At 45.9% G+C, this 25,550-nt stretch overlaps 1 protein-coding gene across 1 annotated transcript; it reads left to right on the top strand.

The window, feature by feature from the left end:
* The first annotated feature begins 238 nt into the window (after positions 1–238).
* HARBI1 (harbinger transposase derived 1) lies at positions 239–25,095 on the top strand. Its single transcript, XM_069221708.1, has 3 exons — positions 239–371; positions 18,445–19,212; positions 24,072–25,095. The coding sequence occupies exons 2-3, from the start codon at positions 18,543–18,545 to the stop codon at positions 24,479–24,481; spliced, it is 1,080 nt and encodes a 359-aa protein (XP_069077809.1). The 5' UTR covers positions 239–371; positions 18,445–18,542; the 3' UTR covers positions 24,482–25,095.
* Positions 25,096–25,550: the final 455 nt, after the last annotated feature.

The following is a 25,550-nucleotide window of genomic DNA, read 5'->3' on the forward strand; positions in this document are numbered from 1 at the left end:
CTGGGCTCGAAGGCGGCAACCACCAATCACAGACGAGGAAACACATCCTACGCGCTGACTGAAAGTGCGGGGCCCTCGGATTGGGTAACGCATTGTCTGTCGCCAGATCAACCCAATGAGAACCTTTCGGCTGCAGCGTCTGATACGTTCTACCGCGGCTCGCCATTGGCTGTGGAAACCATACCCTTTATTGATTGGCCCGATTGGCCCGGAAGTCAGGCAGATGACGCGGTGTTGTGTACATCTCAGTACTGTCCTCGGTGGAGGGGCGGGCTCTGTGAAGTTTCTCCAGGTAGCACCGCCCCTTCTCCTCTAGCGCCTTGATGCCCTGAGACCTGGACGAGTGGGCGCTCGGGAGTCGTTCTGTGCTGGTGAGTGCACCCTCCCAGGTGTGTGCGCGCTGCTTCGCCTCTCTTTATCTATTATTCATCGACTAGACTCCTACATACAAAAAACGAAGTCTCCATGACTTAGAGCACAATACTCCCAACGATGGGGCGGATCCACCTCTCTTTTCCAGTAACAGTAATGACAGCACCACATCACTGCCCTTGGCATCCCTCTCTTCTCCTATCCCTCTCTCTGTTTCTGGGGCATCCTCATCTCACCCATCCTCCCTCCCACCCTTCCTTCACCTTCTTTTCCACACTCATTAATGCCTCATAACCCACATCTCTGCTATAGATCTTTATCCATTTCACTGTACTTTACCCTACTCATGGATCTACTCATAGACTACAAGCATTTCATTTATTAGGAATGGCCATGACTCCTCTTTATCTCCTTCCTTTGTACCCCTTAAAACTAATAAAATATTTTTAAATGAAATGATTGAACTCTACAACAATAATGTATCATTACTTAAGGTACAATTATACCCCACCTGAAGCTGGTGATACATTACAGTAGAGGAGCCCATCATCAGAGGCGCAGGACAGCTGCTCAGTGGTAGGGTGCGCCTGTGACACTTCTCTGTGTGCAGAGTGACATTGATCTGTCTCCAGTGTGACACTTCCCAAACTAGTAACAAACACAACTCGTGTAATGCTGAGATTGTCCTGGCGCAAGCTGTCTAAATCACAATTTACTGGGTGCAGGTCCTCGTCCCAGTCATTACTTTTGAGGTAGTTGTGGTAACAAGGCAGGAATAAACCAGGCCTACCCAACCATGCCAGCCACATCCACCCAAAGTGGGTGCCAAAAAGGGTTTGGCACTCAAAAGTTGCTGTGATGGGCCATTATACAGAGAAAAAGAGACATGTTTCTTCCCTTCAAGATCTTCTTGTGTCCTGCGCTCCCCTGAGCCGACTTTCTCATCCCAAGAAACACAAGAGAGGGGAAGGAGGTTGAGGAAGAGAGGATAAGAAGCATTGTATTGGAACCTCTGGCAGCTATTAAAGGATTCTGGTGTTCATCTAAAGGAGAAGTAGGTCAGTCGTACTTCTGATCCTGACGGCAGTGATGATGTTTCTCAAGTGATTGACCTGTAGGGTAAATATATCTCAAAAGATATTTTGCTAGATTTGTTAGGTAATGTCAGAGAACATATGGGTTTTCAGGATCGAAATATCTGGGATCTTGGGAGGCTGTTCTAAGACAATTCTAGAGGCCTTCTAGCATCAGTTTACCCTTTCATTAGTTTGTTCTGGAGGCCATTAGGCAAGAATGGAAGTATCCTAATAGGATAATTCTTCCAAGATTTATATCTTTGGAGAGCATGGAGAATGATTTAGCAAGTGTGCATGTTGATATAATGGTTAGTGTGATGGACAGCTCACCATTGGCAGAAGAGAATATTCATAAACATCTGGCTGGCAAGTAAATAATTTCTGCTCCAAAGAACGTTTTCTCAGATTCTCGTGTGGCGATGAGGGCTGGAATTTATGGCCCTTGCGCTAAACAGTCGTTGATCTAGAACTTCAAGGTCTTGCTCAAAGTTGTTTAGGATAGTGTTCAGGGCTGGATGCTTACCTGTAATCCAGGCCTTCCACTGTCCAAGTTAAAGGCAACTACTTATGAATGTCTCAATGTCACCATATACTAGAATTTGTGGTACGAAAGTACTGTCGAGAACTTGCTACCTTCTCAGGACAAAAAAGTCAAAGGTGTAAAAAAGCTCCCAGCGGATGATGTCTTGAGGGAGTGAGGAAGCAAGCAGGGGAACACAGCTTTATTAGGACACGCCCTCCATCCAGACTGGGGCCTTTAAATAATAAAGAACAGGAAAAGGAAATTATATCAATCATCGCAGGAAGCATAATGGATAGGGGAAGTCAGGGAGAAACCAAGGAAGGAATAGTCATGATGGGAAGGTAAAAAAGAATGAAAACCGGAAGTGGACTAGCTGCTGAGTCACCTTAAATGGCAGCTGCAAACCCTCTGACAGATGATGGTCTTTTTTGACTTGAAGAGAGAAGGAGCAGAAACTTAAGAGGAAACAGATCCAAGTGAGAGCCTCTCACGATATGCAGCTACAGGGTTTGTGCAGCATCTTCTGAGCCCCAGATCCACAGAACTCTAATTAGTACTTTGGTTCTCGGACACCGAGACGATCGAAAGGCCGTGTTAGCAAAAGATAGTTCTGGATACTCACCTTTATTGGAGAACATTTAACGACAAGTAGAATTACTCTCATGCACCTCCTTTGTTGTCAGAGCAGGAACACTGGCAAGTGGAGCTTCTATTGCTGCTAAAAAAATATGTATAAAAGATTCGAACACTGTTTGAGCACAGAAGTTACCCTCTTTGAAAATGCCTTTTGAAGGGTCTAGAATTTTTGGCACTGACCTTGACAGTAAACTTTATTGAATATTCAGGGAAAGTAAACATTTGTCTTCTTTTTGACAGCCTTAAAAAAAAAAAACAGAATCAAGATCAGCCTTCTAGCTTTCAGGGGAAATCTCCATTCTTCGAATTTTACAAGAAGCGTAAAAAGGATGCAGGAAATAAAGATCATTCCTCCTGAGCTGCTTCGGGCCAGGAGTACACTTCGCTCCACCTGCCTGACCCGTGCCCCTGCCATTACTGCTACAGACGAAGTTCGAGGCCCTCCACCACCCGCAGGCACCCACCCGCCTGCGCCTCATCCCTGGTGCCTAGTTGTAGGCGTGTCTGTTATTTCCTTCTACAGATTGCTTTTCGTTTTTTTGCATTTAGTTTTCGTTTTCAGAATTGTGTTTGTACCTTGACTGTGCCCTTTTTGTGCCTCGCTTTGTTTCGCGCTCCATTTTGTGCCCGTTTCAATTTTTTCCGGCGCTCACCGGTTCCTTGTTAGCCCAGCCGCTGCGTCCCCTGTAGCCCGCCCCCCTCGCACCCCCATTGGACACACCCTCCCGCCTCCCAGCTGCTCCTCCCTCCCACCTCCCCTTCTTAATGGCAGCCGCTGTGCGGGCAGCCAGAGGCAAGCCCGCCTGCGCCTGTCCACGCCTGGACCACGCCCAGCGCCCGTCCCCCTGGACCTCACTCCTCCGACCCCCCGAAGTACCACTACTCCTCCATAGAAGTCCTTGCTCTCAACCCAGACCCGCATCCCGCCTGCACCCAGGCCAACCCCAAACACACACAGACCTTTCTCATGCCACTCATGCCATTTCTCCTGCACTCACACCAACACCAGCAACACCAACAATCACCGCAACAACACCAAACACCGTAATCACCTTAACTGCATCCTCCTTACCACTCGCTTTGTCCACAAGCACCCCATTGAACTTTGGGACCTACTCACCACAAACTCCCCTGACATCGCCTTCCTCACTGAAACATGGATGAACCCCTCATCAGAACCAAAGTCGCCATAACCGTCCCAGAGAGTTACAAAATCACCCGTAGAGACCGCACCAACAAACCAGGAGGAGGTATCACCATAATACACAAAAACTCCATCAAAATCTCCACCAACACCAATGACTCCCTAGACAACGCAGAACACCTACACTTTCAAATACACATAAACGCTAACATCAGCCTTAGAGGAACCCTCATCTACAGACCACCAGGACCCCGCCCCCCATTCTGAGACATCATCGCCGATACCATCAGCTCCCACGCCCTCACCTCCACAGACTACCTACTTCTTGGTGACCTCAACTTTCACCTGGAAAGCACCCACAACTGCAACACTACAGCCCTGCTGGACAACCCCACGAACCTCGGCCTCAAGCCACTGGTCACCTCACCCACCCACTCAGCTGGACACACGCTAGACGCCATCTTCACCTCCAGCAACCACATCACCTTCACTCACACCACCAAACTCCACTGGACTGACCACCACTGCGTCCATTTCTCCTTCATGAAACCCACCACTAACAACACACCACACCCTACAGCAAGTGGAACAGGATCTCCAAGGAACACCTGATCTCCAACCTCTCACAAGCTCCACCGCCCATCACCAACGACCCCAACACCGCCGGCCACAACCTCACACGATGGCTAGAAACCTGCGCAGACTCCCTCGCCCCTTTGAAAACAAACAGCAACACCCGCACCACCAAGACCGCCCCCTGGTTCACCACAGAACTTCAATCCTCCAAATGAGAATGCCAAAAAACTGAGAAAGCCTGGCGCCAAGAACCCTCAATGAGCAACTTCTCCACCCTCAAAACAGCCATGCGCAAACACCGCCAACTCATCCGGACCACCAAACGATCATTCTACAAAGAACACATAGACAACAACACACACAACAACAAAGAACTCTTGGCCATCATCAAAGAACCCACCAAACCCACATCCTGCACCATCGACCCCCCCACACTCCCAAGACCTCTGCAACTCCCTCTCCAACTACTTCGACCGCAAGATCACAGACATACATGACAGCTTCACATCGTCAGCACCCACCATCACCACCACCGATACAACCAACAGCACAACACCCTGCCGCACCAGCCTACTGAACACCTGGACCCCCACCAACGACGAAGAAATCGGCAAAACCATGAGCTCCATCCACTCAGGCTCCTCAACAGACCCTTGCCCCCACCACATCTTCACAAGGCCAGCCAAACATTCGCTTCCCAGCTCCGTGCCGTCATCAACAGTTCCTTCGACACCACAACCTTCCCAGATATTTGGAAGCACGCCAAAGTCAACACTCTTTTCAAAAAAACCAAAGCAGACCGGAAGACCTCATAATCCCATCTCTCTTACCCCCCTTCCCTGCAAAGGTCGCCGAGAAGATAGTCAATGCACAACTATCTCGCTTCCTTGAAGAAAACAATATACTGGATGCCTCCCAATCTGGATTCCGCAAGAACCACAGTACTGAGACCGCCCTCATCGCCTGCACAGATGACATCAGGACCAGAGTGGACAAGGGCGAGACCGTTGCCCTCATCCTCCTAGACCTCTCTGCAGCTTTTGACACTGTATGCCACCAAACCCTTCGCTCATGCCTGTTCGTCGCCGGAATTCGCCACAAGGCCCTGGACTGGCTCACCTCCTTCCTCTCCGAAAGAACCCAAAGAGTTTGCCTCCCTCCTTTCCGGTCTACAGCCACCAAGATCATCAGTGGGGTCCCCCAAGGATCCTCCCTCAGCCCCACCCTCTTGAACATCTACATGGCTCCTCTCGACAACATCCTCCCCCCCCCCCCCCCACAGCATCACCATCATTTCTTACGCTGACAACACCCAGCTCATCATCTCCCTCACCAGGAACCCAGCCACCGCCAAGATTAACCTGCACGCCAGACTCCTCGACACCACCAAATGGATGGCAACAAGCCACCTCAAATTGAACTCAAACAAAACAGAGATCATCATCTTCTGCCCCAACAAGACAGCATGGAATGACTCCTGGGGGCCCACCACCCTAGGACCAGCACCCTCCACCCATGCACACAACCTTGGCATCATACTGGACTCATCCCTCTCCATGACCCAGCAAATCAACGCCATATCATCCTCCTGCTTCAACACCCTGTGCATGCTACGCAAGACTTTCAAATGGATACCCTTAGAAACAAGAAGAACAGTTACCCACGCCCTCATCAGCAGCAGACTGGACTATGGCAACGCCCTCTACGCAGGGACCACAGCCAAACTTCAAAGAAAACTCCAGCGAATCCAGAACGCAGGCGCACGACTCATCCTCAACCTTCCTTGCCACAAACACATATCCACCCACCTCAGATCCCTACACTGGTTGCCCATCAACAAAAGGATCATTTTCAAGGTCCTCGTCTACGCTCACAAAGCCCTCCACGTCACTGGACCGGCCTACCTCACCGAACGAGTAAACTTCCACATACCAACTCGCCAGCTCCGCTCCGCCGACCTCGCCACAGTCCCCTGTGTCCAACGCACCACCTCCGGCAGCATATCCTTCTCCCACCTCACCGCCAGGACCTGGAACTCCCTCCTCACCAACCTACGCAAGACCCAGGACCTACTAACCTTCAGAAAGCACCTAAAACATGGCTCTTCGAGCAGTAACCAGCCACTACCCCCGCTCCTTGAGACCCTACCGGGTGAGTAGTGCGCTTAAGAAATTATTTGATTGATTGACGATGATAAGGAAATTATATGATGTTGGCCCTCCGTTAAGGGTTGGAGGTCGGATTCATCAATTATTTTCAGAGCGGCAAAGATTTGCAATGGATCAATGGGTAATGAATGTGATCAAGATGGGATACAAAATTTAGTTAATCTATGATCCAATTCGTACTGGGACCATGTATGCGCCTCTTCCAAGGAAATCAGTCAAGAGGAGAGTCACCTCAAGAGCATGGTTGGTCTTCTGAAGACGGAAGCAATTGCTCAGGTGCCCTAAAAGGAGATGGGTTTGGGAGTTTACGCCATAGGGTTTCTAGTCCCTAAATCATCTGTCAATTTACATCTTGTAATCAACGTCAAGAATCTCAACATTTTTGTACAAAACATTTAATTCAAGATTGATAACCTTCAGAGGATCATTCCTGTGATTCCTACCAATCGCCTCTTGATAATTTTGGACCTCATACATGCATATCTACACATTCCTATTGCAAAATGTCACAGCAAATTTCTAAGGTTTTGTGTTGAAAATCAACATTGATAGTTCAGAGTCTTGCTCTTCTGTCTAAAATCTGCAGAGGATTTTCACAAAGGTGATGGCACTGGTAGTGGCATCTACAGGGAATTCCAGTGTTGACTTAGATGGTCGTTTTTTGCCAGGAGGAAGTGGGGTTGAGGGATATAGCCGACCATATGAGATTGCAACCTCTACTGCTGTGGTTAAGAGTATGGCTAAACCCTGAAGCTCACCTGTGTAGGTCCATGATTCATGGACTATTTGTCATTGATGTGTTTTATGGATATTCCTTGGATTAGATATGTAAATTCTATGTTGTCCCGCTTTGGGGTAGAGGAATATTTTCAGGATCCCAATTCCTTACGGGGGGAGGTGGCAGGGGGGAGGTAAACAGAGAATTAAGGACTTGTATTGGCATTCTAACCATGACTCGGATCTAACTGGTAACACGCATGGGGCTTTGGAGTGTTCGCAACCAAAGTCATTACTCCCTAAACTGTACCTTAATATGATCATTTCTGAGCGGTACAGGTTTTTACCTACCAGATTTCGACTGAAGTCTATACATTATTTATTAGCATTTCCTAGTCAAGGCACTTGGTTTAAGAAACTCCCACCATGTAGCTGTGATAGTAGATCGCGCCAAAGCACTTTTCACTTTATTCTTTTTTGTAACTTATACAGAGTTCCCAGAAGAAGGTTTTTACGCCCTGTCCTTCTCTCCACAGGTATTAGGCACAGTTAGTTATCTTACCTTTTCTTATTCACTGGACCTGGGTAGAGAGGGGACAATAGAGGCAGTGCTAAATTTCGTAAATGCTGCTATTCAAATTAGTAACTGTTATTAATTGTTTTATAATCTGTTTTTATATGTCATACTGTTATTTATTTTTATTTATTAATTTTTCTTTTTTTATTATAATGTTTGGAATTGACTGTGTCTTTTATGGCTCTTTTGAGCTGAATAAAGTATTTTGATGATGATGGCTTAGATGGTTTGCTCTATGCACCATCAGAGAGAGAAATCTTTAGTATTTGGAATCCACAAGGTCAGTCATCACGCTTCGGACACAGGCTTATTCTAAAAATTCTGAATGCCAGCTCCAACCTTGCAAACACCTGATTGGTGCAAGATTCAGAACCAAACTGGAGATGTTTCCTACAGATAAGTGGGTGGTGCATCTTCAGACTTTGCTTCGAAAGCTGTTAAATAGCCAGGATACAACAGCCAGGCTGTAGTTAGAAGTTCATGGTCAAATGGCTGTATGTACACACATGGCTCTGTGGGCAAGGATTCACGCTTGCCCTGTTCTATGACATCTCAACAGATTCTGGTTTTCAATAAATAATTCTGTGGACAAGCTGGTTCTTTTTTCTGTGGAAATCAAGGAACACTTGAAATGGTGGCGAGTGTGCAAAATCTTTCCAAGACTTTGCTGACATACATATAATTTAAATTACTGATGTGCTGAACATGTCCTACTTTCACCATCTTTGTTAATTAAAGAGAAACCAATAATTACAAATTTAAAAAAATGAAAGGCACTGCCTTACCTGAACTTAGTATGTGTGTAGCTTTTCTAGCAAGGCTTGGGTCAGCTCAATTTGACATGCAATGTGTATTTATTTAATTGGGAGAGAGAAAATAATGGCCATCCAATGGCTTAATTGCACAGTGTGAAACCAGGAAACTTGCCAGTGTTGTCAGGGTATCATTGGTAGGGAAAAGTTCATATTTAGAAACTGTTACTTTTACGTGAAGTCAACCAAGTGATATAATCTGTTGAACTATAGTGAAACACAAGCATTAAAAAATAACCTATTAATTTGAAAGAGTCTGTATGATATTTTTACTTGACATTAGCTGCACGATTTACGTGTCAAATCTTTTCATGGCTGAGCTCTGCTTGTGCCTTGGCTCTTGGAGCCATGCAAGACCCTTGCCTATGAATTTAGACTACTAAAGCGCTGTCTTTATGGGGACGGTTTGTAAGTTGCGTACTTGTTCCCTAATGGAAGGTTTTGAGAAAGTGTTGGAAATGGCCCTTTCTGCAGGGTTACCCCCAAACATTTTGTCTTTCTCCTCCTATTTGTCTGACACTCTTTCTATTGGCTTTAGGACTCTGGGCACTTTACCACTGCCAACAAGTGTTAAAGTGCATGTGCTCTCTCCCCTGCAACTTGATATAATTGGCTTACACCTGTTTGGCTTATTTAATATACCTGTAAGTCTCTTGTAAGTTGGTATACCATATACCCAGGGCCTGTACATTAAATGTTACTAGTGGGCCTGCAGCACTGATTGCACCACCCACTGAAGTAGCCTTTCAAACTTGTTTCAGGCCTGCCACTGCAGCCACATTGATTTGGCATGTCATACTACTTGCCAAGGGCTAAACAACATTTTTTACTATACCTAAGTCACCCCTACAGTAGTCCCTAGGTAGCCCTATGGGCAGAGTGCTCAGTATGTAAAAGGTAGGACATATATTTGTATTTGTTACATGTCTTAGTAGTGACAAACAGCATACATCTGGGACAGAGTGACAGCTCCACTTGCTGCATACTTTCCAGACAGCTACCACACAGGAGGGGCTGATGTGACAGAAAGAGGCATCTGCATACTGATAGTCATCCTGGGCTGGGGAGAGGGAGGGTCGTTCACACCTTACATGTGAGTAGGCTGTGTCCTGCCCTCACACAATGGGCTGATTAACCCCTACTAATGTCTAGAGACACAGTGTTGGGCTGTTTTGAAGTTACCTCATGAACAAAGGCACTTTTGGAGTATGAATAAAGGGGCTCTGGCCCCATGATTTTAGAGCACTTTTGGGAACTGGGACTGAACCTGTGTCAGAAGGACTGCTGAGCTGCACAAAGGACTCACCTGAACTGCTCTTCTGGTGTTACCTTGCTACCTGCTGCTGCTGGGTGGCTTAAAGGACTCCCTGGATTGCTTTTCTGCTTGTTGCCCTGCTGCCAGCTGCTCCCTAACTTTGGACTCCCCAAGGCCCTACTTTTCCCTGCCTGGATGTCTTGGCCCGCTTGTCTGCTGTTCACCGCATGAGCCCCCTCCCATTGTTCATCCAGGGCTTGGTGGCCTGCCCTGTGTCTGTAAAAATGTAGCGCCTGGTGAGCACTTTTATGTCCACTTCATTTGCAGGCTAATGTGCTCCATGCTCGCTGTTCTCTGCATGTGTGAGACACTTTTTGTTCACAAAACACTAGTATGTGTTGCCCCCTGCATTCCTCTTTTTGGAGCTTGTTTGATATGGCCCTTTTTGCAGGGTTATCCCCAAATCTTTCGCTACCTTCCTCCTATTTTTTCTGATCTATTTTTGCTGGTTTTAACACTCCGGACACTTTATCACTGCTGACCAGCTCTAAAGTGCTAGTACTCTCTGTCTAAATTGGATTGGTGATTGGTTGATTTATTTGTAAGTCCCTTGTAAAGTGCACTAGGTGTGCCCAGAGCCTGTGAATCAAGTGCTACTAGTGGGCCTGCAGCACTGATTGTGCCACTCACATGAGTAGCCCTGTAAACATGTCTCCGGCCTCCCACTGTAGTGTCTGTGTATGCAGTTTTAAACTGCCAGTTTGACCTGGCGGGTGCACCCACTTGCCGGGCCCAAACCTTCCCTTTTATTTTTTGTAAGTCACCTCTAAGGTAGACCGAAGGCAGCCCCATGGGCAGAGTACAGTGTATTTAAAAGGTAGGATGTGTATTAGTGTGTTTTACATGTCCTGATAGTGAAATACTGCTAAATGTGTTTTCCACTATCACAGGGCCTACCTCTCCCACAGTGTTACATGGAGATTGCCTTGAAATATCTTTTAAGTGCATTTTCCCATTGGGAGCAGATTGAGAGTTGGAGTTTGGGGTCTCTGAACTCACAATTTAAAAATACATCTTTTGGTAAAGTTGGTGTTTAGATTATAAGTTTGAAAATGCCACTTTTAGAAAGCAGGCATTTTCTTGCTGAACCATTCTGTGCCTGTGCCTGGCTGTGGAATACACGTCTGGGTCAGGCTGACATTTGGGTTGTTTGTTAATACTTTCTAGACAGTCACACAAAGGGAGCCGAGGTGTGACCTGCATATCCTGATGGTTCTTTCTGGGCTAGACTGGAGGGAGGAGCTGACACCTTCACCTGAATAGGACTGTGCCTGTCCTCACACAAAACATTCTCCAAATCCCTAGACTGTTTCTGGGGCCAGGGCAGAGAGAGGCAGGGTCTTGTGCACTACAAAGACTTTCCTTTGAAGTTTGCCTACTTCAAAGTCAGAAATTAGTATAAGTATTGGACTGCTGACCCCACCACTTTAGAACACTTCTGGACTGAGGACATTCTGCCAGAAAGAAGAGCTGGATGCTGTAGGAGGAACTGCCACTCTCCCTGCTGCTTTGCTGTGCTGGCCTGCTGCTCCTGTCCTGGGAGTGAAAGGGCTGGACTTGACTTTCAACATCCTGCTTTCCAAGGGCTTGAACTGCACTTGTCTCCTGTTGTGAAGCGTCAGGAACATCAAAGACTTCATCTGCCAGTGCCTGGGCTCTTCTGCTGAGAGTCGTCCCTCAAGTGGTGCCAAATCCAGTCCCTGGGGCCTTGGAAGTGAAAGCTGGTGACCTGAAGTAAAATACACAGACCAAGGCCATTGTGGCAGACGCAGCGCCTGCACCACAGCTGAAAAATCGACACAGTGCCTGTCTCACACCTGCGAAATTGATGCATCGCCTGCTTCAGTGCGGATCCATTATTGCCATGCATATGGATTTTCCACGCATAATCCCTGGGCGTCATATCTTTAACGATGCTGCAGCACAGTAAGGAATCGACGCATTGCCAGCCTGGCAGGAAAAGAATCCGCACATGGTCCGTCAAGCGGGGAAATAATCAACGCATCACTTGCTTTTCTGACGCATCACCTCCTTTGCGGCCTTACTAGAGTAAGTGTCCCTATTTTGGACACCCTATTTGGACAGGGTGTAAACTTACTGCCCTAGGTTACTGGCATCCCTGCTGACGGAGGCATGTTCCTGTGTTCCAGATCCCCCCCCTCCATGTGATGCTCCCTGAACCCAGAGATCGCTGATGCCGACACAAAGGAAATGAGGAATCCAGCTGATGTCGAGATAGGGGGTGGGGCTTGCCAGCTCAGAGAAGATGCAATTGCCCTACACCAGAGGTCTTCAAACTGGGGCGCGTGCCCCCTAAGGGGCCCTCAAATGATCCCGGGGGGGCGCCAAACTCTGGCCAAAAGAAATATTATTCAGATACCATGCCTTTGTTTTAAGCAGAAGCCATGTTATTGCAGTTTTAAAAGGATAACAGTACTTAACTGCAATGTTTAAATAGGTTTAGACATATTTAAACATTGGCATCGTTCTAAAATAATTGTGAATAATTCTGAGGGGGGGGCCAATGATTTTTATTTTTCAACTGGGAGGGCTCGGCATTAAAAAGTTTGAAGACCACTGCCCTACACTGAGGCCCCCCCCCCCTTGCTGCAAAGGATGCTGCGCCCAGGTCAGAAGAGCCCTCTGGACACCCAAAAAGGAATTAGGCTTGGCAACTATGGCGCACTGAGACGGGCAGCTGCTCTCAAGAACTGAAGAGCGGGGACTGACTAAGGTCTCCCACATGGCCCAGAAGTGTGGCTCCCCTTCGCCTGCACATATCTGTGGGGTGCTCGCTTATGGCAGTCCTGCGAGGGGAAGACCTCTACCGATGCTTGGTGAATGCCAAATAAGTTACTGTACTATCTGCAGCAGCCACCCAGGAGCTCCGGCGGCCTACTCGTATTTTCCTTCTGAAAATAAAATAATCCTATATTGCCTAGTAGGAGCACAAGGATGCTGCAACCATTGTTTCAGGATCGTATTCTGCATAGCATTCCTTCACCTGATCTGTCTTGTCAGTTTGTGTTATCTGGACAAGAGGGATATATCCCAGGGTGCGTTATTTTTGTAAAAGGTTATTCAGGCATTCCTTGTAGCTAAGCTGATGGAGTTACAGTGTCTCTGTTAATAGGAGGGCAGGTGTTTCTGCCGCAGTGGTTGCCTACTGTGAGATGTGGGTTTCTCTGCTTTATGTTGTGTGCTGCTACTACCATGTGTATTGTTTTGCCTTGTATACACAGTGGTTATGATTCTTCTCATTTTGGCCTCATACTATCTGAAAGGGTGTACGTTCTGAGAAGCCCCTTAAGGATGAAATATTTTGATGCTAACCTGTTGCATCTCCAAGCATAAATGTGATGATTCAGGCTTTTATTGCCTAACCTACTGCAATTCATGCCCTGGGTATATTGTGGTATTGTTAGATATGTCACTGCTGGCTGTTGTATTACCCAGAGTAATGAGTATTATACCAGTGATAATATGATAAGTGCAATATTTATGAATAAGCGCATTGTGAGCGATGGTTCAGCACAGTATCTATGATTCATGATGTTCTTGGTCCATGATCTATACTTACAATATAACACCTATATTTTTATATAATTTGGTGTGGAGTCTCCTTCGTGGTGTTTTTATTCTGTCAGTGGTGTGAGAGTGTTGTCCAAACGCTTTACACATGAGCTCTGGGGATACGCCTGACTTCTCTGTGCCAAGCTAGCGGGGGTGAGCAAGGGTTATCTTTGGGGTGTACCAGACTGGAGAGGCGGTTTCTGCCTGGCTCAGGTGCCTAACCTAGCCAACCAGAAACCCCATTTCTAACAGAAAGGCATTCCACAATTCCTGGTAGCAACAGTAGTTTGCAGAAAGGAGCTCAAATCGTCAGTTGTTTCCTCGGGCTTCCACTCCTATTCTACCCCATGGGTTTCAGTGGAAATTTCTTCCAAACCGCTAACCCATGGAATACGCCTCATGCAAAGCACAGCTCCACTGAGCCTCACTGGCTTCCTTTCTGAACTGGGAAATGTATTTGTTACACGTGGCCACCATGTTTAGCGTACTTTGGGCCACTAGTGAGAAAGAAAACGTTTTTTATTGGAAGTACATATGTCTCCTTTAAGCATAAAGCAAATTCCACAGGGTATTAGGAAGAGAATTGAATCTAGTGAAGAACAAAAGTACATTGAGGTTCTTCCCTTCTTCTTCTTTGATCAAGGGTTTCACTTTCGGTTCACAGGTTGGATCCTTCCTTGCGGCTCCCACCTCAGGCTCCATGTCCTTCGGAAACATTAATACTCTAAAAAAATAGAATTAATAGAGAAATGTCTTTTGCTTTTCTCTCTCTCTCTCTCTCTCTCTCTCTCTCTCTCTCTCTCTCTCTCTCCCTTTCTCTCTCTCTCTCTCTCTCTCTCTCTTTCTCTCTCTCTCTCTCTCTCTCTCTTTCTCTCCCTTTCTCTCCCTCTCTCTCTCTCTTCCTCTCTCTCTCTCTCTCTCTCTCTCTCTCTCTCTCTTTCTCTCGCTCTCTAGGGCCCACTCTTGCTATGGACGAGCTGGGCTCAGGCGGAGGGAGGTTAAATTCAGACGGACAACTAAGTAGCTGACCTCCCCCGTTGCATTGATTCCAAGCAACCGGTTCAGTTCACTGTCTGCTTCAGACGGTCCATTAACTCTTCCTTATTTCCCGTAGCCGCCTCACAATTCTCTTTGTGCTCACTCCCTCTTCCTTCTCTCTCACTCTCGCCCCCTCCCAGAGACTCTCACCCTCAGGTTAGCAACTGAGTGGTTGGTTCAGGTGAGGAGCAAATGTGTGTTCACCGCTGAGATATTTAACAGGAACTGACCTGTCAACACAGCTGGGCACCGCCTAGGATCCACAGTGGGAAGCTGCGGATGAGGGAAGGGCTGGAGAAGGAGGATCAGGAGGGGGTGCTGTCTGCGGATAGCCGGCCCGGCCTCCACTCCTCTTTATCCTTGTGGGATGCCTATAGCCGTAGGTGGGTTGAGGCTTCCCTGCAGAATTGCCCCACCCCTTTGGCTTTGCCCCAGGCCCACCCTACGACGCACCTGCAAACCCACAACTGTCCTGTGGATTCTGATGGAACCAGGATGTCTTGAGGTGGGACCGTCCTCGTCCTCCTCGTCTCGGTGATGCACACAGAGCTCTCTAGGGTCCTGGTTAGATCCGCCTGCTCCCGGGATCTGGTCCATTGGTCCCCTTGGGCTGCAGCTGCACTTCTGTCTCAGTAACATCTCAGGCTCTTTCCTCTCTCTCCTGTACATGCGAAAGCAGCGGTTTATAGACTTTTCCCCATCTCTGTGTGGTCTTTTCTATTCCTTTCTTTCTATGTGGCTTTTCCCTTGAAGACTTTGTTTTCTCTAACCCCCTGATTTATTTTATTTTCTGAAGCCCGAGCCATTGGCAGCAGGTTGAAAGGCGCTCTGAAACCTCCTCCCAGTGGTGAGGTAAGTCATCATCACAGTGTTACAGGTTCTGTTTGTACACAGACGTCCACTTGGAGGCCCTCAGGGGAATCTTCTCTTCATGTGAAGCTGAGAGAGCTGGGTTATCCCAGGGTGTGAACTGATTGTGATTCCACAATGTTTATGTCAGTGAAAGCTGTTGCAGGTGAGCATGAATAAAATATAGTTCATATCTCGTAGAGGAGTCTGGCTTCAGCCCTCATCTTTCACACTAAGATAGTATTTCCAGTCAAGAATTATACATTTAAATATTTCATTCCATTTTAAGAGGCAGGGACTATGTACTGTAACAAAGGCTGCCAGGAAAATATACAATGCCATGCATGCTATGTAATAGAAGACAATGGAATCAGTCATTTGATCAATCAGGATTTATAAAGCATGACAGATCCCCCGTGAGGGTCCCCAGGTGCTGGCATTGCTAGTTGCTTTGCGGTGCTCTGTTCATTCGAACAGCCATGTCTTGAGTCCTTTTTAGGTCAAGCACGCAAGTGCTTTGACCTGTTGTAATCATTGTAGGCTTTTAACCACGCCCATCACCTTCATTCGTTCCTGGGCTTGCCTTTCAAAAATCCCTTCATGTCATTGGTACATGCTTTACACCTGTCCTGCCTTGAGGCTGTTTTTGTCACGCCTTGCAGGCTGCTCCTGACACAGGGATTATTGCACAGTTGCTGATATATTTCAGCGTGGGCAAACTATTTTTCTTTTTGTTTCCCCCCTCCGTGCTGCATGACGCTCACAGCGCAAACAGGCATAACAACATGAACTTGATCAGCTGTATTGGAGCGCTGGTCACATTGCTCACAGTTACCTAATCAGAGTCATTTCTTGTGGCTCTCCCCTTAAAACACTTGAGATTGGTAAATGCTTTACATAAAACAGAAATCTTCGAAGCAAAAGCACCTCTCCCAGCACAAAGGGAGACTCGATACTACAATATTCACTGCACTCGGGAAAACTCGGCCCATAATGCTCTGCAGGGCATTACTTTTACAAACCATTTTTACTCATAACTCAGCCTGTGGTGGTCCTAGAAAACATTCACCACCACGTCCAGGTCATCTCTGGTTCCCTACACTATGTTAGTGGGGACCCAGAAATTATAAACCCTCCCACCATTCAGTGTTTTTTTAAGCGTTCTCATGGCTGGAAGTTTTGTTTTACAGCTGGGAGTAGTTTGTGTTTTAGGGGCCTTGTTTGTAATATCATTACTATAGGCCTGCTACCTCTGAACATGTGTAATGCACTACGCCCTCTAGGGGCTAAATATATGGTTACACTGCATTATTTATTGACATTTTCTTTTTGTGTGGTCATGCCCTCTAGGGGCTAATTATATAGCTTCATGACCATGTTTCTTACTAATGCTATTTTCATTGTGGTGTCCCCTAGGGGCTGCTCTAAGCACTAGAGTCATATCAACATGCTAAACAATTCGTGGCAGGGCTACTTGCCCCATGGTGCTTTTGTCCCTTGATGCTTTGCAGGGCATTATTTTTAGAAAACATTTTTGCTCTTAACTCAGCCTGTGGTGGTCCTAGGACAATGGGGCCATCAGCAAAACGTTCTTTCTGTTTACATCATCTCTGGGTCACCACACTAGGTTAGAGGGGAGCCCAAAATAATAACCATACCACCCCACCCCCCTTCAGTGTTTTCTAAGATTTCTCATGGCTAGAACTTTTGTTTTACAGCTGGGAGACATTTTGTTTTAAAGGTCTTGTTTGTCAAATCATTGTAGTAGGCCAGCTAGTCCTAAAAACACCCTCTAGCGGCTAAGTATATGGTTACATGACCATGTTATTTACAAATAATATTTTCGTTATGGTGCCCTCTAGGGGCTTTTTTGAGCATTACAGTCTAAAGCCAAAAGCTTATTTCTGATAAAGGTTTATATGATAATTGTATATGTTGTAATAATCTGACTTTATTACAATTATGACTATGATTCAGGCCAATTTAACATCATTTTTACACAATTACTGTTTGGACACTCTTGATACGTTTGGGTCAACCTTTGTAGTTTATTTCTCTCGGTACTCCTCCGTGGCTGTCTTGTGTCTTGTTTGGGGGAATTGTGTTAGCCATCTAGCAACTGTGATGGTGGAGTGGTGAAAGTGGTATTCTGTTGGAATTAGCATGACGGATTTAAATTAAGATGCTAAATGGCAACATTTTCATTTTTTGCTGCATATAGAGAACAAAGGTAAATGGAAGTGCTTTAGTTACATGCAGAACCACTGGACTTATATGGCAGGAAAAGACGAAATTATCAGGCAGGGTTGACCAAATTATGTGGCAAGAAACACCGAGTTATGAATTTACAATGCCAATAGCTCTAATTCAAGCAAATGCAAGACCTATTGCATTGCAAATTCTTGTCTGAATTCCTGCAGTGATGCAGCATTCCTGAGGTGCAGAGGAAGGTCGTTCCAGGTTATGGCAGCCAGGCGAGAGAAGGAGCATTCTCCGTTGTTGGATTGGTGGATTTGGAGGGTGTCTGCAAGGAAAAGGGAGGCAGATCACAGGTGTTTGGTCGGTTGGTGGATTGTGTTGGATTTATTGGCTTTTTCCACTATGGCATTCAACTTTGCACCAAAAAGCGTAAAGCAGGAATAAAACTAGAAAGTGCAGACCACCAATGTGTTGGTTCCTTTTACTTTCCTTATCTGTACTTTGAGGATCTGCACTGGGGACCTGCACACAGACAGCAGACATTCCAGACTGACTGTTGTGGCTAGTTGAAATAAGAATGGTTTATCCCTTAAACAGAGTCAATAATCCTGATCCTGTTGAGAAGCTTGCAGTCGCTGCAGGGGCTCAAATACCAGATGTCCAAAGCAAACAATGTGTGTAGGAGGAGCAGTCATGTGACTGCTGGGGTGGGATGGAGGTGCCCCGGGTTGCATTAGGGTCCTGAGTGAAGTGAGATCGTAGTGTCGTCTCTCTCATAGTTTATGAGCCGCAAGGTGCACCTAGGGAACTATGTCGACTCTTTGTGCTCCAATAGTCCTTCTTCTAATACCATCTCTTATTTCTTGCAGACTGAGGAGCTACCGCGTGAGCGGAGTCACTGAAGCAAAGCAGCACACTGTCCCCAGCCTCAGGTGACCAGGCACTAGCAGCCTGAGACCCGGTAGTTATGGCCATATCCATTGCAGTGCTTGACTGCGATCTCTTACTCTACGGCCGTGGACACAAGACCTTGGACCGCTTTCGACTGGATGATGTCACAGATGATTACCTGGTGTCAATGTATGGCTTTCCCCGCAGGTTTATAGACTTCCTTGTGGATCTCTTAGGGAGCAGCCTATCCCGTCGCACACAGCGTTCCAGGGCCATCAGTCCGGAAATCCAGATTTTGGCCGCTCTTGGCTTTTATACCTCTGGATCTTTTCAGACTCGGATGGGAGATGCCATCGGAATCAGCCAGGCCTCCATGAGCCGCTGTGTGGCCAATGTCACAGAGGCACTGGTTGAACGGGCCTCTCAATACATCCACTTCCCAGTGGAAGAAGCCTGCTTGCAGGAGCTGAAGGATGACTTCTATGCACTGGCAGGAATGCCTAACGTGCTCGGTGCCATGGACTGCATCCATGTAGCCATTAAAGCACCTAATGCAGAGGACCTTTTATATGTAAACCGGAAGGGCTTGCATTCTCTGAACTGCCTGCTGGCCTGCGATGCCAAGGGGAAGATACTGAGCGCTGAGACACATTGGCCAGGGAGTCTTCAGAACTGCACTGTGCTGCAACAGTCTGCACTGAGCCACCAGTTTAAGGAGGAGATGCATGTAGACGGCTGGTTGCTGGGTGAGTGCTGGTGCGTTTTCTAGTCTCTCTTTCTGTATTTAAACATAAGCCGAGGGCAAGAGAGTTTGAGAGCCATATTTGTATGTTTCTAGGGGGCAATAAAATATATTTCAAACAGAAATCCTTTACCAAAGGGGAAATATTGGTACATAGTATAGTAAGCAGGTGGGTGAAAGCGTAGACCTAAATTGGGTGTTTTTTTTTTTTTTTTGTGTGGCTTGCGTGGACGTTGATGGCGAACGTTGTCCTCGCGATGCATTTCTGGTAATAAAAACACATTGTGACAATGTAAATGTTTACAAACTTTGAAGAAACACATTCAGCAATTATGTGTTTACAGTTCCTTTTGGATGTTGCAACGTTATTGAACATTCTTTGAGTCCTAGAAATGGGGTGATTAGGTTTTTTGGGGGCTGCTGTAAAACACCAGCAGTAAGTGGCTAGGACATCAAATCAGATAGAGAGTTCAGAAAATGAATGTTACAGAGGGCTCTCTTGGCGAGACTCTGAGGTCATGTTAAATAGATCTGATGTTGCGTGTAGGAACATGAGCTAAGACATGACAAAAGCAGTGGAAACATGTTCCATGGATGGCTTTGAGCACCTGCATCTGGGCTTGGAGAGCACTATGCTGCTTCCTGTAGGGTGATAGATGGGTGTCATCAGTGCTTAATTTAATGAAAGAATATGTGGTAGCTTCCAAAGTTTCGCTCAGTGAACAGCAGTAGTGAACTTCAGATTTCTGAAGAGCAAGGCTGCGTGGTCTTGGATGCTCCTGATGCCTCTTTAATCCACCACTGGGCACTCACTGTCACTTTATCTCACTCGTACAGGATCCTGCTTTCTCCTCTTGTCACGCTTTTCTATCTTTTTCTTTCTTTTCCCATTGTGTGTTGTTCTCTCTCTTGCTCTGGATCAGAGTTTGATGACCTAAGATAAGTGTTGGTCCCTAAAAATAAGTGCCAGTGGTTCCCACCTGCAACCACCAGCCCAAATCAAGCGTTGGCGTGGTTTTGGAGATCTTGTAACGTTTTGCTGGTAAACTTTAATACTTTAACCAAAAAAGAGTGTGGAGACGGCCCACTATTAGATGGTTGCGATAGTCTAGTTTTCACAGCACCAGCGATTGTATCTGTCGTTTATTCCACTGTGGTAGTATTGAGGGATTTTGTTGAACACCAAAGTACTCCAAAGTTTCTGGCAGAAATGTTTAAGGGGGTTGGAGAGGAATAGTTTTATCTGGGGATGAAGGTGCATGCTGATGAAGAGGGAAAGTATAAGACTTTCATTTGGTATACGGTCGACATAAAGAAGCATAAAGCCATCCACTGCCAAAGGGCATGAGACAGTTTGATGTTTATACGATGTTTGAATCTGGAGGAACAGCGATCAGGGTTGTGGGTCGTCCTATGAAGATCCCCCGGACTAAAGAACCAGAGCTCAACCTGCATGTTCAGCACAGCAGTAAACTCTGACCAACAGATGGGGCATCAGAACTGTGGATCAATCCAGAACTTTATGCGCCAGAGAGAAAGAGTGAGAGAAACTGAGACAGGGACCGAGGTAGCCAGAAAAGAGTCAGGACTGCAAATCAACTAACATTCATTCATGATATTCAAGGAGTGCTGAAAATCCATCTGCTAAACACTCGCAGCAGCGGGACATGAAAAACCAACAAATTGTCAATAGTAATTTGAAAAAGTTACTGGAGCCACCAGGGCTTCCCTTCATCTTGATTACTTAAAGTGTGAATGAACTACACATTATTCATTTTTCAAAATTATTCTATGAATTTGAGGACAGTGGCTTACTGGAGTTATTTGAACAGGATGGCCACTGCACACAGAGTATATAGTCCAATGGTGTAACAGGGAGAATATCCCTGAAAGTATAATGTTGAAGTGAAAAAGTAGGCTGGAGTCCAAGTTCTTGTTTCGCAGATGTTGCCTTTAATTATAGATGCCAGGGATCATTTGTGTCATCAACGAGATACTGCCTACTTTTTCACTTCAACATTATACTTTCAGGGATATTCTCCCTGTTACACCATTGGACTATATACTCTGTGTGCAGTGGCCATCCTGTTCAAATTCGTCTATGGGTATTTTGTTACCCGTCTTTGTGCCTACCGGGTAGTGAGGCACTGGGCCAGGCTGCACCAGACCCTGCTTTCATTTTGATTACTTGTCTCACTACAACTGTTTTACTGCTCAGATGTGCGGCGCCGTTCACCCTCACTACCCCTTTGTGTTTCTCTCCATGATTATGCTTACTGGAGTTAGTAAGGGATTTGTCCCTAGGGTCTCCCGCGCAGCCCCTCACCCTTCGAAGAGTGATGAGATGAGTACTGTTGAGTTTGGTAATAATAAACATCCCTTATCTATCAGTAGCACCAAAAGATGCCTCTGGGTGAACATGTGCTCTGCAGATTGCCATGTCCCCTTCCATTGTGTGATGCAGTGCTAGGCCACAGTCAGATGTATGAGACATAACTCACTCTGATGCAACCCTATTGCACCTTTCATATGCGAACCTGATATGTGAATGACTCTGCATCAGGCGGCGTTTCAGAAGTGATCTGACATTTGACGGAGTGTGTTAAGCGCTACTAATCAATCAGTAAGTGGCCTGACATAATACTGAGTTTGATCAAGTTTTGCTAGACTTTCCGAGGCAAACCTATGACCTAACTGAAAGCCCCTGCTCTACTGGCTGGTCTGTAGGGGATCTGGGATGAGAGTGATTATACCTCGCTCTCGAAGGGGGAATGAATGTGATAAGTTCTACTCTAAGCCAGCCGTTCTTGCATGGATGGTCCTGGCACCAGCCAGAAGAGGATTTAAACCAACTTGATGCATTAGATGTGAAGGCTTAGCGGATAGAGCAGACGCTTGTCGCCACTCAGTTCAGTGGGGAGTGTGGTGGCCTTGCAAGGACACGAGGACTCAGACCATCAAGTGGCACTTCAGCTTGGAGAGTGTGGACCCCTCACAGCCATGCACCAGTGCTGTCCACAGGCCTGTGGACACCTGGCACATAACAGCATGAAAGGCATTATTTATGCTGTTTTATGTATTAGCCCTGAAGGTAGCTGGGGACCAAGGTCGTGTACATTGGTTTTAAACAGTTCTTGTGGCAGTAGGGTGATGTCAATATTGTATCCATCCTGTGGTTTTGTTTTTCTCATTATTTGGACTAAGTGGTATTCTTTTAAGTCTGCCAGTCTTGCCTTCGTTACAATGAATATTTTCTTCTTCACGTGCTCTTGCCTTGTTCTTTAGTCCTTACTCTATTGTTTGAAATTCGTTCATAAAATTGCTTACTTCTAGCAAAAGTGCTAGTTTTCGAGAAGCAGGGTCGCTCCTCTGTGATATCTGCGCAACTTCATGTGTGTTGCTCTTACTTTTTCTTACAGATCGTTGTTGTAGGTGTCCTGATTTTTTTAATGGAAATTATCTTGGGATATTGATCCTATGGTCAGTTCCTTGTTTGTTCTTGATCAGGTTGAGGGTGCATGTTTACTACTGAATGATTCCAATACTGTAATGCAGTCAAAAATAGTTTATTTCAGGGATCAACCCATAAAACCTCGATACACCCATTGTATTAACATTACATTTCATGATAATAATCATATACCATTTAGGATTAGTGAAAGAGAATACTTCAGGGTGACAGCAAAAAACAATTACTGCAGAGACCTTGGTTCTCAAGGTGTCTAATTTACAAAAGCATGCGTCCTTATAGCTTCAGGTGTTTTTAGTTCTCAAAAATTACCATAGCTGTTTGCTTCTTGGATTTTCATATAGAAAGCAGTCAGGACATATCTGAGGGTGATATAAAGGAAAAGTCAGAGTTATGTGAGAGATGACAACATTGCTGCCACATTGCCCGTTGATGCAGTTGGCAACATCAGCTCGCCCAGGCTTCTGAACCAGCTGCACCCTGCCCACTGGGACTTGTGGTGATACTTTTTCATTATAAATGTTAATTCCCAAGTCTTTGCATGGGAAGTGCTATTTACTAATCAGCCCCAGGACCATGTAGGACTTATTTGACTGATGGTCCCTTGACATACCAGCCCTTTGCAGGTGGGTTATGGAGAGACATTGACAATTCAATACAGTACAAATTGCATTTCCCAACTTTTACTTGCTATGTTAATGCAACTACCGTTACATAATCAGAAGTGAAGTTTTATATAATATTGTGACTCCAGTTTCTTGCGTGGCATCCACCAGAGAGGTCACCTAGTTTCATCTGCAAAGCGTCTACATCACTTTCTGGTTGACAGTAGTACAGTCCTGCCTGGGAGCAGAGGCCTCTGTGGCCCAAGCACTGTTTGAACTATGCATCACCACAACAAGGTCATGGCAGAGCAAGAATCCAAACCGTGTTAACTCTACTGACTACCCATCAAAGCCTCCCTGGCCTTTAACAAGCTTCCTTTCTCACTGTCAGGCCTACACTTTCACCATGTTTAATCTGAAGGCTTCTCTTTTGAGCTTGTTCTTCACTTCACATCACCAACTTCTCAGTCATAATCTGCGTAACTCTGGTCTTTCTGTACTTCAGTGATATCAACAACCGGCTTCTGCAGAGCTCTACCTACTCAAGGCTCCCATCAGCCCTGCTCTGTCTTTTAACTGTTATGATTTATCTCTAAGTTAAAATATTCTAACCTCTACTCATTTCTAAAACTCATTGACACCTTTCATGAGCTTCTGTATAATATGAAATAAGTAAATACACATGCCAAGCAATCAAATCATTAATTTGCTGCCTATTGGCCTTCTTTAATAATCAGAGGTCACATCTACCTGCTATTAAATGTATGTCCTCTGTTTGTTTATTTCCAGGTGACTGTTCCTTTTATCTTCGCAGCTGGTTGATGACACCGCTGCACATCCCCCAGACGCCTGCCGAGTTACGCTACAACATGGCGCACTCGGATACCTACAGCATGATGGAACAGACCTTTCAATCGATACGTGCTCGGTTCCGCTGCCTGGATGGCTCCAGGGGCACCCTGCAGTACTCTCCCGTAAAGTCCAGTCACATCATCCTGGCATGCTGCGTCCTTCACAATATCGCCATAGAGCACGATCTTGGAGTGTTGTGCGAACCGACAGCCTTAAGCGCAGAACAGCAGCAGCCGGAAGAGGATTTCGAGCAACTGGATGCATTGGATGTGAAGGCTGAGCGGATCCGCCAGAAACTTATCCTCACTCACTTCAGTGGGGAGTGTGATGGCCTTGCAGGGAAATGAGGGCTCAGCACATCAGTGACTCTTCAGCATGGAGAATCTGGATGCCAAGCAGGTGTGAGGGCCCCTCACAGCCATGCACCAGCGCTGTATACAGGCCTGTGGGCACATAACAGCATGAAAGAAATTATTCAATGCTGGTTTATTGGCCCTGAACATAGCTGGGGACCAAGACTGTGGACCAAGCTGGGGACCAAGGCTGTGTAACATTGGTTTTAAACAGTTCTTGAGGCAGAAGAGAGACAGTGTTGGAAGTCAACATTGTATCTTTCTAATGGTATTGTTTTTGTCATTATTTGGAATAAATCATGTTTATGCCAGTCTCACCTTCATTACAATGAGTATTTTCTCAATCACATTCCCATTCCTTGTTCTGAAATCAGTTCATAAGATTGCTTCTTTCATGCGCAAGTATTAGTTCTCAGAAAGCAGGGTCGCTTTGTCTGTGATATTAGCTCAAGTTCATGTGTGTCGCTCCCACTTTCTGTTATACATCTTTGCTGTAGGTGTCCTGTTTTTTTAGGTAAATTGGCTCTGGATTTTGGACAGTTAGATGTGCTCTTGATAAAGTTGATGGTGCATTTTCTACTACTGAATAAAGCAAATACTGTAATTCAGTCAAAGATACTTTATTTCAGGGATCAAATCATAAAGCCACAATACACCCATTGTATTAACTTTAAATTTGATGATGATAATGCTACACCATTTAAGATTAGTGGCGGTGAGTACTTCAAGCTGACAGCAAAAATTGAATTATTGCATAGACTGGGTTCTCCAGGGATCTGATTTATATAAACGTACGTCCTCCTTACAGTTCCAGATGCTGTTTTTTCACAATAGTTGGCATATCTATTGTCTCCTTGGACTTTCATATATTGGAGAAAAAACTGAAAGCCCAATCTGTGCAGTTCGGACATATTCTAGAGTGAATACAATGGAAAGTCAAAGTTATGTGAGGGCAGCAAGGCTCCCGATCTAAATTTCATATACAGTAGCTTGGCCACCTGTGGTTCCACCTCCTCTAAATAACCTATAAAGGCTCGGACATGCTCCTGCTCACAGTGTCTGC

This window comes from Pleurodeles waltl, chromosome 3_1 (assembly GCF_031143425.1).
Source record: "Pleurodeles waltl isolate 20211129_DDA chromosome 3_1, aPleWal1.hap1.20221129, whole genome shotgun sequence".
In the NCBI taxonomy this organism is placed as follows: domain Eukaryota; kingdom Metazoa; phylum Chordata; class Amphibia; order Caudata; family Salamandridae; genus Pleurodeles; species Pleurodeles waltl.